The following is a 13976-nucleotide window of genomic DNA, read 5'->3' on the forward strand; positions in this document are numbered from 1 at the left end:
GGACTCAAAGATATTTATGCTCTTCCCCACAACCTTATATAGCGTTTTAATGTTATATATGCATTGCACCAAATAAAATAAAAGTGAGGTTTAATAGTTGAATGTGTATTTTATATCAAGTATTTGTTTGAGTACTATTTTGTTGTTAGAAAAAGATATTTTTTAATAAAAATTTAATTTTTTATTTTTTAGTATGTTTGAAAAAAATTTTGTAGTAAAAATAAAAATATTAAAAAATAAAAATAATTAAAAATTATAATTTAATTTTTTTAAAAGATTTTTTTTACTTAAAAAAAGGATGTTTTTAACATAATAAGCAAATAAAAATATTTTTATATTGTTATATTTAAATATAATTGTTAGATAAAAATATATTTTATATTCCAAATATAAGATGAATTTAATTTTGACGCACTGTTAGTGTAAAATAGTTTTTACACGTACATCTAATTATGTAATGTCACGTTTCACATTGATCGCGTAAATAGTTATCCAAAAGAACGAATATTACATGATTATTATGTAAAAACATTTTACACTAATAGTACATCAAAATTAAACTCATAAAAAATTACTTCTATTTTTTTAAATTTTTTTAATTCACTTACAAAATCTTTTCATAAAATATCATTCAATTAAGCCCTAATAATAAGTAAAAATAAATAAAACTATTTATTCACATTTTAAGAAACTTTCAAATAACCAATTCATATATTTTAAAAATTACAAAAGGTAATAAATTATAAAAACCGTTAATTTAATAATTGCAATAAATAATTTTTATGAAAATAATAATTTCTTATTAACATATTATCAATACTTTTATTAAAGAATGATTTTCTTGTACCAAATGATCTGAATCCAATTTTGATATGTATGCATACTATTATTGAATTGATGTAAATAAAATATTTATACATATATCTACTTAGATATCATATTTTATATATTAACTCAATCAAAGAAAATAATTGGTTTTTTGTCTATCTATTGTATAAATAATTATAAATAATAAAATTTGTTTCAAAAATATTATATATATATATATATTAAAAATTATTTATTATGTATTTATAATTAAATATATACATTATTTTACATATTTTAATATATATTATTTTTACTATTAATACGTATTATTTATAAATAACTGATGCTAATAATTAAATTTTTTTATACATATAATATGATTAAAATATTTTATATATATAAAAAATTAACTACTACATTAATTATTATTTTAAATATTTTAATATATATTTGATATGATAATTAACTCTTTATATTATTATATACCGGTAAAATAGTTATTATGTATTTATGTGAAAACGTACTTCAAAATTTGATTTAAATTATTTAATATTTAATTTTTAAAGCCGCATTCTCATCTCCGAAAGTAGATCCATCTTCTTTTCTTCGTCTCTGCTTCTCACTGCTCGCTTTCACTTACTTCTCTGACTCACTGAGTCAATTAACTCGTTCTTCACCCCCAAATCGAGATTCCCTGAAACCCTAAAACTCCAATTCCCACCGCATGTCACTACTTTACTTCCCAATTCCTTCCTCCTTCGTCTTCTGATTCACTTCAATCGATTCGATTTTGCGGATCCATGGAGGAATCTCCATCTCCCAAACCAGAGTTCGAATCCACGACCACAACTCTAACATGCCGCGATTCCGAACTCAGCAACAACAACAGCTGCAGCAATAGCAGCTTCTGCAGCAGCGAGGTCATGCTTCCAAAGAAGAACACTAACAACAACAACAACAACGATAGAGGTGAGGTTGTGAACGGTTACATTGTGTACTCGCGAAGGAAGACGAAGAATCTCCATGAAGAAGACGAAGAGCAAGAGAAGAAGGTAAGTTCCGAGGGCAGAAATGGAATTGTAAAGGTGGAGGAGGAAAGTAGTGAGGTGGTGGTGATTCAGAACGACGTCGTTTTGGGAAGGTTGAAGAGGAATAGGAAGCCAACGTGGAAAACGGTGGTGGATGAGTGTGAAGTTGGAGAAGAAGAGAAAGCGGTGGTTTTCAAGACGAAGTCGTCGGAGAAGGTTGTTGTCGTTAACAGAAGGCCCGTCACCGTTAAAGAGCTCTTCGACACTGGTTTGCTCGATGGAGTTCCCGTTTTTTACATGGGTTGCAAGAAGGTTAGCCTTCGTTTTTCATTCTCAATTTTATAGAGATTAATTTTGATTATGCGTTAACGATTTTTTATATTGACATGCAATTAAATTGGTTGATCACTCTCTTACTACCATTTCAAAATTCTCTAAGAGTGCTTAATTAAACGATAAGAGAGTACAAAATAAACTCTCTTTATATTGTATGAAGTTGATAGATCAAAATCGTAATAGTTTAGTCAAATAGGTGAAATTATCGGGCAGTTTTTAATTATTAATTTCATATGAAGTTTGTTATATTATGTATTCTCTATATAAAGAGAGTTGGTAGTTTGATTTGAATTATAATTATTTACTCCTTAGAAATTCTATAATTATCAATTGTAATAATTTTTATGTTTATTGTTTAATGTAAAAATAATTAATAAAAATAGGGATTCACGAGATTAAAATAATAGTAGTGATACTGAGACTGGGGGAAGTTAGGTCAACGGATTTACGTGGAATGAATCTTTTGCGAAATTTATCTGCCTAGAAATAATATAATAGTAAGAGTAGTTTGAGATTAAGCATGAATTATGAGTTTGAGTTCGAGAATGGTCTCTCCCTTTTCAGAGAGAGGAAGCTGTGTGCATCTATTTTTACCAAGTGTGAGAAGCACGCATGCAAATGAGTCACTCATTTTCTTTTCTTAACTTGTTTAGTTGATATGTCTCGGATTGGAGTTCAAGGTTTGTAAACGAAGGAATGAACGTGGGAGAGTTTGTTTATTATTCAGTGAGTTGACCCAGCTAAAATTAGAATACTCGTGGTATAGATATTTTAGGAAAAGAAATTCATAAATGTGTAACAGATAGATATAGATTTCGGTACATGCCTCCTAAGGCATGCTTTTTCTCTCTTTTGTTAAGTAACCGACTGTTACATGAATTTCGCATGTTCGTTTTTTATTTTTTTATTTTTTTATTTTTTATAGGTCTAAAGAAAAGGGTATTTTTTCTAGGTTATTATTAGACATTAATATATTGAGAACTGATATCTTTTCTGTACTTTATATGAAAATAATAGTCTGACATGACACGACCCTTTCGGCCTTTCGTCCTTTTATTTGAAAACCTGCTACTTTATATCTCTATATGTGCTTCGTTGATACTTGATACCCATTATTAATATCAGAAAAATATTTTTCTGGTTATTTTGGTTTGAGTATTATATAGAGAAAAAAACTTTGAACTTTTTTTTTTCAATTCCATTTAACAACAAAAAAATATCTTGTTCCATTGAGGGAAGTGGGTTACAAAGAACAGATGACATTATTACATACTCTTTTGACCACCTCATTCCGAGACTTTTAAATTATGAACCTACTTAAATGACCCTATTGTTGAATCATGGATTCATGGTTACTTATGCTTTGATATCGATCTCATATTCAATGAAAGGTTTAATCTTTCACCCACCGCGATTATTTTTTCATGTAATTAATTTTTGTTTATATGTAGTTGTTTAAGAAACTCTCTTTAACCGAAAATCGAAGAATGTTATTTAAGCTTTTTTTTTTTCCAAAAATATATTATTATACTTGGTGATAAAGATTACCTAAAAGGTGACTAATATACTAACACATACGTATATAATATTGTAAACGCTGTTAAATTTCGACATTAAAATCTTACCCTTTACGAGTTTATAAACAGGCTTGGCTCACTTTCCTTTCTTTTTCCTCCTTGCTGCTGGCGCCTAGTCTCTTGGATTATTTGATGTGTAGCTCTCGTAGTTTTACCCTGGTTATATGGTTCAATTGATGATTACAGGATTCAACTTCCGGATTACGGGGTATAATTCAAGATGGGGGAATATTGTGCTCATGCTGTATTTGCAATGGACGCAGGGTGAGTTATCAGTTGATTTTGAATAATGGGTAATCAATGGTTTCTTAGTGTTGAGACTTCCCTTTCATTTGTGTTTACTTGTTCCTTTTGTCTGTGTAGATTATTCCTCCATCCCAATTCGAGATTCATGCTTGCAATACATACAAGAGAGCAGCACAATATATTTGCCTTGAGAATGGGAAGAGCTTGCTTGACCTTTTGAGAGCATGCAGAGCAGTTCCCCTGCATGCTTTGGAGGTGGCAGTTCAAAATTTTCTTTGTTCCCCACCTGAAGAAAAATACTTTACCTGCAAAAGTTGCAGAGGTTAGTGCTTTGCTTTGCTGTTAACCGTTTATTGTTATTTTTATTGTTAAGGTTTGCCTCACTGATCATAGGCTCTTAAGATGAGCAAATCTATAGGACCAACCCATTTACCCCCTAAAATTAACTTATATGAGCTCTAGAAATATTGGCCTGATTAGCACTGTTTAAATTGTTCAACTTGGTTACACCCTTTTTTCCCCCATCCGTCCTTATAAAACAAGAAATATTAACTAGAAGAGGATGATATTTAAGGTGTGGAGGAAAAATATCCTTGCTGCTTATTCGAAAAAAAAAAAATGTTTGCTGCAAAAGACTAGGACAAACCAGGGACAAACAAACAAAAAAGAAACACACAAACTACAATACTTCATAGAAGCCAATCTCTCTTCTGTAAGAAAGGTACTCCTCTAAAAGGATTATGCTTCTTACACCAAGTACGAGAAAATTTGGTTTATTATGTTTTGTAATTGAACAATTTAAGTTTGCCCTAATTATTATAGGTTTTAATATTATTTTGGTTTAAATTTTTGTCGTTTGTTATTTAATGTATTAGAATTTAAAAAATTTGGAGTCCAATTTGCTTATTATATTTAAGATGTAATAGGGTTTAGGATTTTAGGCTTGGAAGAAAAGAATAACAATTTTGGCCTGCTTGAGCCGAAAAGGGGGCCTGTTTAATTGTTTGGGTAAAATTTACTGATAACATTATCGAGTTATGTTCTATTTATTCTTGATGGTATTTTATTTTATCGCCGTTGTTGTTATTATAGGGTGTTTCCCTTCTTCAAGTGTGGAAAGAGTGGGGCTATTATGCCAATCTTGTGTGGAGGAAAGGAAATCTGAAAAAAATTCTATTAAAAGAGTTGACAAAAGAGTCAGGTATTCAAAATGAAATCGATGTTCTATAGTTATTTGCTTGCAAACACTGCCACAATCTATGTTGATAAGTGTGATAATGACACAGTCCTAAATGTTCACACCACATTCAAGGTGAAATGAAATGCTTCTGGTTCCTTTTTCCACTTCTTACTCAATCTTTTCTTTCATCGTTGTATTACTGTTACACAACATTTCAGGTCTCCTAAACCAGTATTGTTTCCCAGTCCATCAAGCACTTCTGAACTCTGTAATTCCTCACAAACTAAGAGACGCTGGAAGAAAAGAGAAAAGTTGGTATTCATAATATTTCTTTTATCTTAAATATGATGCAAATTTTGTAAAGTTTCTGCACAACAATTTTGCCTTAACCAAAATCTGTGGTTATTAAGCATGATGGGTTTCACAAAAATAACTTTCTCCCGTCTAATTTTTAGGTTGTATGTTTTGCTTTCTTGTTACGGTTTGTGTTTTCTTTTGGCTTACATTATTTTAATTGCATCATTAAGGTCATCAAAACGGGATGCCAGCTCAGCTTTTTCCAAGGGTGCTTCAGATCCTATTCTATTCCACAAGAGTTTGTGGAAGAGGAAAACAAAGTTTGTATATCTGGATTTATTTCTTAAAATCATTGATCTTGTTGACATTCTTGTAAGTTCAATTGTTTACAATAAAGTCTCATTTCCCCTCTTTATTGTAATATTTTGTTATTACCAGGTCATATAAACTGACAGTAAAATTAAACACTGCTCCAGTTACTTCAACTTCGATGTTTCCAGTTACTTCAACTTCGACGTGTTTATCTTCAGAAAATAAGAGCCAGTGGAAGATCGCCAAAAAGTTAGCTCCCTCTCATCCCTAGATTTTTGTGCGTTATATATGGCTGTAGTGTTTTTTTTTTATTTCTTTTATATATTTTCGTGATGATAGTAATTCTATGTTTATCCAATATATTCTTCTCAAGGTATCAGCGACTGCATAAATTAATTTTTGAAGAAAATGGATTGCCTGATGGAGCCAAAGTAGCTTATTATGCACGTGGACAGGTTGTTTTTATGTGAGTTTCATGTTCAAGTTATTTATGTCTAATCCTATCTTAACTGTTATGTTCTTGTCAATAGAAATTGCTTGTTGGCATCAAAAGGGGCTCTGGAATTGTGTGTGGATGCTGTAACACGCTGGTATTGCTGCTTATCTTTTTCTTGTATGTGGGCACTGCTCACTGCTCAATGCTCAATGCTGAGGAATCCCTAAGTTGCAAGAATAATAGGTCCAATTTTAAAATGTTGTGCAGGTCAGCCCCTCACAATTTGAGGTACATGCAGGTTGGGCTTCTCGAAGGAAACCGTGAGTAATATTCAGAAGCTATTTGAATTGCTTGCCTTCTTGTACAGTTTTACTCGTACCTATGGTTTTCTATGTGGATGCAATATTTTTGGCAGTTATGCATACATCTACACTTCAGATGGGATGTCTCTCCATGAGTTAGCAATGTTTATACTAAAAGAACGCAAATACACTGCAAAGTATAATGATGATCTATGCGTTGTCTGTTGGGATGGGGGAAACCTGCTGCTCTGTGATGGATGCCCAAGGTCGTTTCACAAAGGTCAGATGCAAAATTTATGAAAAAGAAACAAATGAAATGCTTGCTTATTTATTGTTTTTCTTCTTTTTTTAATGTGTTTTCTCTCCTTTGCAAATTGCCTTATTAATTGCCTTATTAATTGCCTTGTTCAATACTTCTACTACATTTTATTATCTTGATGCCTTATCTGAAGTTCTTAGCATATGATGAAATTGCAGCAGTGTCATAAACAAACAAAATTTTTTTCCTCACTTCTTTTTACTATAATTGTCTGTTCATTTACTAAATTGGAAGAGGCTGTTGAGAAGAATATTTGCTTTGTTTAATAAATTAGAAGATAATTATCTTCGAACTGAACTATAATGTTGCATTGGTAATGTACAGAATGTGCCTCAGTATCAAGTGTTCCTCGTGGTAATTGGTATTGTCAAATTTGCCAAAACATGTTCCAAAGAGAAAGTTTTGTTGCGGACAATGTCCATGCTGTGGCAGCAGAAAGGGTTGAAGGAGTTGGTCCCATTGAACAGATTGCCAGATGCATTCGCATAGTAAAAGATACCGATGCTGAGATGGGTGGATGTGTTTTGTGCGGGTAATATTCTACATCTTATTGATTAGAAGTTTAGAACTATGAAGCCGAAGCCCATGTGGGCTTCACTTCTTACAACAAATTTCTTGACATCAGCATTGTTGTCTGTTTGTTACTTCTCTATTCAAGTTAATTAATCATAAACTATTCACCCAAGTTGTATATTATAAAGGGGAAATTTTGTGTTTGTAGAGGTTCTGACTTCAGCAGATCAGGATTTGGTCCACGCACAATAATATTCTGTGATCAGGTATGTGGTTTTGTCTTTTTTGTTTTGTATTTTTGATATTGCATTGAAGCCCCCCGGTAGCATGTACAAGCATGTTCCCTTGTTTGAAGAGGGCTCAATGTTTATTAATTTTGGGTCATGATTGATGCAAATATCTAACTCTAGGGATTGATTTGGTTCTGCTTAATTTTCTTGTTTGTTGTAGTGTGAAAAGGAATACCATGTTGGTTGTTTGAGGGATCATAAGATGGCATTTTTAAAGGTATTCAATATTTTGCATTATATTTATTTGCAAATTTAACCTCACTCTTGTTCTTCAGAAATAACATTTATGTCGCAAATGGCAGGAGTTGCCAGAAGGGATGTGGATTTGCTGCGATGATTGCACAAGGATACATTCTATTTTGGAGAACATCCTGGTTAGGGGGGCTGAGAGACTTCCGGAATCTCTCTTGGATGTAATAAAGGTGAAGCAAGAGGAAATACTTTTAGGACTACCTAATGAGATTGATGTAAGATGGAGACTTCTTAATGGAAAAATTGCTAGCTCTGAAACTAGGCCATTCCTTTTGCAGGCTGTGTCAATGTTTCACGTAAGTCATTGTCCGTCTGACTTGTTTCCATCTTCTTTCTTATATGCCTTGAGTGCAAGAAAGCGATGATCATATTTTGTTTTTCCAAGTTCCAACAAATGGCAAGCTGCTGCTTTTTTGTATTTTTTTTTAAACACTTGTTCATACTATGCCTTTCTGATAATTGAAGGCGTTTTTAGATAAATTAAATTTTACGGTAGTTTCAAAATATATCTATCTTCAGCATTGACATATATATTGGTAACATCTATGATTTTATGTAATTTGTTTGGTGCCAACATTTCTGACATGAGTGGATAAGCTTCTGACAGTTGTAATGGCCTTTTTGCTTGTTGGCTTCAAATGTATATCAGTATATGCCATTCTGCATGTTTTTTTTTACCGACTTTTATATATTCTGTTTGTGTGTGTGTATTTGCATGTGTAACATGTTACTTGGGTGTGTATTTGTGTAATGAATTTTAAAACACTTGTGATTTGGTTCTTCTCTCTCCGCTTTGCCCTTTGAATTTGCCAATTGCATAAGATCAATAATAGTTTAATACAAATTATTGGACTGCGGTACTTAGAGATCACTTGCATGTTTCAGGAATGTTTTGATGCTATTATTGATCCAGTTAGTGGAAGTGACCTTATTCCTGCCATGGTTTATGGGTAAGGAATTCCTTATAGAAAGAACATTTGTTCTGCTTTCCATTTTTCTCTAAAACTTCTTTGTTCTCTGTCTCATCTAACATCCCCCCCCCCCCCCCCCCCCCCCCCCCCTCTTCTCCTCCTCTCTTTTTCTTACAGAAGGAGTGTACAGACTCAGGATTTTGGAGGATTTTATTGTGCATTATTAATGGTCAAGTAAGAACTGGTATTCTCTGTTTATTATTTAACGCTTGCTCAACGGTACTGTTTACATTTCTCTAATGTCCTTGAAGTTCATGTGTGGTATCTGCGGCTATGCTTCGAGTTTTTGGGAGAGATGTTGCAGAGCTTCCTTTAGTTGCAACGTGTTATAAGAACCGTGGAAAGGTAACTTGAATGGTTTCACAAAATGGAAGCTCGTTTTGAATGTGTTCAGCAATGATAGTCTTATTGCTATTATGCTGATTTGAGTAGTGGGATTAACTAGAAAAAACTGGTGGTGGTTGTGATATGATAACATTGGTTTGTCCTAAATAGGGTTATTTCCAAACGCTGTTCTCTTGCATTGAGAGGCTGTTGGCTTTCTTGAATGTGAAGAACTTTGTTCTACCAGCTGCTGAGGAAGCAATATCTATATGGACCGATAAATTCGGGTTTAGCCTGATGAAACCTGAGCAGGTATATATATATATATACACACATACGCACATATTTCATTGTATAATTTATGAGCTAGATCAATACCTTGCCACTTGGTTTTTGTGGCTAATAATTTACCTTGAATGGAAAAACATGATTTCAGCTTTACCCTTATGAATTATGAATGAATTATGATGCAGCTTAGCAATTATAGAAAGACCTTCGGTCAGATGATGGCATTCAAAGGGACAATTATGCTTGAAAAACCAGTTCCATCGTGTCGGATCGTCAATACCCGATCCTGAAAGGTCTCAATACAACATAAGTCATTCATGAAAGAAGGGGAAACCCCCTAACTTTTGTGTTTACTATTACTCATTCTGCTGGTTCTGTACATGTATTTTAAGCCATTTTTGAACATTTGTTTAAACATTTATATTGTCGTTATCGTGTTTTAAGTTTTAGCTAAGCTACTCTATTAGTCTTGAGAATAGTGTTTTTACCCAAGTTCTTGATGCTATGCAGAATAGTACAGCATGTCTTAGATTTTTAGATAAGCTTTTTAGTTAGTATAGCATTCTAATGCATCATTAAAAAGCATGAATAAACAAAAATTGGCAAAGCATCAAACCCACCTTAAGAGGGAATAAATTTCAGTGTTTTTACCCCACAAATTTTAAGTTCTCACAACAAAAAAATCGAGGAAATTGAAAAAAGGTGTACAGGGGAAGATGAAAAATTGAAGAGATGGCACGTGAGTTTCAACTGATCAGAATCAGAACTGGAATTGCCACTGGGAACGGAATTCAAACGGCAGCTTCTTTTTTTTTTTTTTTTTTTTGCATGCGCTTGCTGCTGCCGTCAACTACGGTGCTGTTTTTCTAAGGTGCCAAACGATGTGTCGTTGATGCTTACAATTCTGTTTTTAGTACCCCTCTCTACATCATCATCACCGGTAGACTCAAATATATACAAACTTGAAGTTTTTAACTTATGCCTCCCCTTTTGATGATTGATGGTCCTTAATATCTTGAATTAAGCATGAAATGCTCAAGCCAGATGAACCACCTTCTTCTAAAGACTTTCTTGCAATCTTTCCAAGTTGTATTGCCCTATCTCTTCTCTTTCTCCCTTCTTCACCACCCTCCATACACATCTCTATAGCTTCCATAACCCTATTTTTCTTCACCAAAATCCCACATTTCTTTTCATCACCAAACCTTACAGGAACCTCAACTCCTATTCTAACTCCAACCTTCAAAATTTCCACAACAAACTTCTCATTCAAGAATTGTTCAGCAAATAACGGCCAAGTTATCAATGGTATCCCAAACGAAACACCTTCAATTGTTGAATTCCAACCACAATGAGTTAAGAAGCCTCCAATTGAAGGGTGTGATAGTATCATAATTTGTGGTGCCCAACCCTTAATCAAAAGTCCTCTCCCTTTGACCCTTCTTTCAAAACCCTCATCCTCTAACCATTTTTCTAGCTCTAATGATGAACTTTCATCAGCATTTTTTACCACCCAAATGAATGGCCTATTTGATGCTTCTAAACCTAACCCTATTTCTATCAATTGTGATGTTACAAGCCTACACAAGCTACCAAGGCATACATAGATGACTGACCTTGGCTCCATCAATGTTAGCCATTCCAAGCATTGGCTTTCTTCAATGGAAGGTTTGTTCCCTCTCTCAAACATGTCCAAACTTGCCTTGTTGATCAAGGAAACTGGTCCCATGCACCAAACCCTCTTGTTCATCACTCTTTGGTACTCCTCAATACAACCCTTTTCCAATTCCTCAAAACTATTCATCACAATACCATCGGAAGACATCTCCGCCTCGCGCATTTTGTCCCTATAATCATCCAAATCCGGAAGCGCAACAAAAGCTCCTGGAAGCTGTGCTCTTGATATCTCAATCTTCTGATGAATATGAGGAAGCCCCGGTATCACAAATCGCTCCAAGTCACTAGAGACTAAAGCATGTGAGTTGTGGAGCTTGATATTGTAGGAGCTTAGCAATGAGAAGCATGACATGCCATGGAACACAAGCCTTGGAATCTTGAACCTTGTGGCGGTGATGGAAGTCCAAGATAGGCACTTATCGGAGATAATGCAACTTGGTGCATGATCATGAGTTTTAAGGTAGTGTTCCAAAGGTTCTTGAAGCATGTCAAGTGCATTGTAGAATCTCCTAAGAAGGTTTCTTGATGGCAAGGTATCTAGATTCTCACAGGCAATTGGTAGACCAACTTGTTGGCATGGGAATGGGATTATCAAGGGATAGATTTGGAGGCCTTGTTCAAATCTTGCTCTAAAAATTGTGTCCTCAAATCTTGAGGCATTCATTGGTGTGGTAACTAAGGTTACAATCACACCTTTTTGCTTTGCCAAGATCTTTGCTATGTCAATCATGGGAATCATGTGGCCTTGTGCAAAGAGTGGAACCAACACAAAGTGCAAGGCCATGGCCAAAGGCAAAAGTGTTAGGTGTGACTAGGTTGGGTTTTTGGCGTATGCTATGGTATGCCATGGTATTTAAATATCAACCATATTGTTGGGCTTAGTCATGTCTCACACCAAGGATTGACCTTGACTTTCAAATTTGAATAATTCAAATATGTGATATCACTCGTATTAATTAGTGTTTTCACATGTATACATTAATTAATTCAATTATGGTGTCCTTTTTCTTTATACTCCCTCTAATAACAATTTTTTATTTGTAATTAAAATCATGAAATGCCATGGTAATATTATTAGGAAACCACTTTAATACAGACATTAAAAATATTTTTTTTAAAAAACGTTTACATGTGTCATGTTATTATTGGATATCTTTATTAAATTGGTTAATAATTTATTTTTTAATAAAACAGAACAAAATCGGTTTATTATAGCAACAATAATAAATTCAATTGTCTACATTATAATTATTAGACCCGATTTGATTCGATCGAATTACACAATCTAAATCGAATATCTTTAAATTTTTTGATAAAAAGTCAAATATATCCCGAATTTTTTATTTTGTGGACATTTAAATTCTTAAAAATTTAAAAATATAATTAAATTTCTAAAAAAATAGATTTATTGTTATTGTTATAAAAAAAATCAGTTTTATTCTAATTTGTTAAGAAATTAAAAAATAACCAATTCATTAATACGTTCAATAATAATGCGATACATAAGCATTTTTATAAAAAGACATTTTCGCGTCTTTTAAGTAGCCTTCCTTATTATGCATATATATCAAATTAAATTCTTCAAGAATAGGGTATATGTGCTTCATGGAGCGTTTTATAGATTATAACAAATGAGAGTCAAACTCAAATCATAACAATGTATGAGATGAAGACGTTTATAAGTAAAATGGATCAACTCCTTAATTAGCGTTTTTCATAAGAGTTAAGTCACCATATGATATGGTGCCATATTAACCATTATTTTATAGCTCTTTAACCGTAATTCTTAACCCAACAAATTAAAAATTAGTTTATCGTTAATCTAAATCCCATTTAAAAAATTTGATACAAATCAATAAATTATTATATATAAAATAAAATTTAAATCTTAATAGAAAAAGTGAATTTATTACTCATTTGACATATAAATTGATTGTCTCATAGTGGAATCCGCGTTGATTTGGTCACAAGTTGCGTGACAAACGAGCAAATGTACATTTCTTTCTCAATTCTCATGTGATATGCAGCGCCCACAATTATTTATGTCGGTTTTGTTAGATGGACAATGAATTTTGTATATAATATAAATAATAAGTTTTAAAATTAATTTAATAAAATAAAAAAATACATTATTTTTAAATTATTTTATAAATTTTAATATTAAAATAATTATTTATATATTGAATAAATTGAATCTTTAATTATTATTAATTGTATATAAATAAATTGAATAAAAAAATAACTATCTTATTAAAAATAATAAATATAATCATTTACATACTTATTAAATTAAACATATGATATATTCAATATTTATATTATTTAGTATTTTTATTATTTATCTATATTTTTTATTTATAAACTACTAGTTACTACCACCGAATTATCACCATAATATTTATTTTATTATTATATTTCTTTATGTAGTAGTTGGCATTGTTTCCTGTTTTGTTTGTGACTTTTGAACTTATCTAGATCTTAAATTATTGATATGTATCTTCTTCATGAAGCAGATAACATTGTACTATTAATAATATAATATTATTATTATTATTATTGTTAGTAAAATATTTGGTCGGAAAAAGAATATTAAAGATAAAATTGAAGAAGTTGCTTATCAAAAGCAAAATTACGGAGTATTTTTAAGAATATGTAAAAATGCCTAGAAATTTCATGCCTAATACGCAAAAATATTATTAATTTTAGTAGATGATGACAAATATCATTTACACCAAAGTATCGAATTTCAAATTAAGTTGACTTTATAGGTGTCTGTTTTTTAGGAGATAACATGTCACACAGACTTTACCTTCCTTTT

General features: G+C 32.2%; 2 protein-coding genes across 2 annotated transcripts; one reads left to right on the top strand and one right to left on the bottom strand.

Annotated features, from left to right (window-relative positions):
• Positions 1–1396: 1396 nt before the first annotated feature.
• Positions 1397–10280, top strand: LOC130960908 (increased DNA methylation 1-like). The gene is made up of 20 exons (XM_057886433.1): positions 1397–2150; positions 3938–4015; positions 4115–4319; positions 5090–5198; positions 5396–5488; positions 5705–5794; positions 5913–6035; positions 6160–6241; positions 6317–6376; positions 6490–6542; positions 6638–6804; positions 7168–7375; positions 7565–7622; positions 7807–7863; positions 7949–8194; positions 8784–8848; positions 8987–9043; positions 9121–9214; positions 9365–9505; positions 9667–10280. The coding sequence occupies exons 1-20, from the start codon at positions 1611–1613 to the stop codon at positions 9769–9771; spliced, it is 2631 nt and encodes an 876-aa protein (XP_057742416.1). The 5' UTR covers positions 1397–1610; the 3' UTR covers positions 9772–10280.
• A 4-nt stretch (positions 10281–10284) lies between these two features.
• On the bottom strand, positions 10285–11973 carry LOC130960909 (UDP-glycosyltransferase 73D1-like). Its single transcript, XM_057886434.1, has one exon. The coding sequence runs from the start codon at positions 11940–11942 to the stop codon at positions 10458–10460; it is 1485 nt and encodes a 494-aa protein (XP_057742417.1). The 5' UTR covers positions 11943–11973; the 3' UTR covers positions 10285–10457.
• Positions 11974–13976: the final 2003 nt, after the last annotated feature.

This window comes from Arachis stenosperma, chromosome 2, assembly GCF_014773155.1.
Source record: "Arachis stenosperma cultivar V10309 chromosome 2, arast.V10309.gnm1.PFL2, whole genome shotgun sequence".
Taxonomy (NCBI): Eukaryota; Viridiplantae; Streptophyta; class Magnoliopsida; order Fabales; family Fabaceae; genus Arachis; species Arachis stenosperma.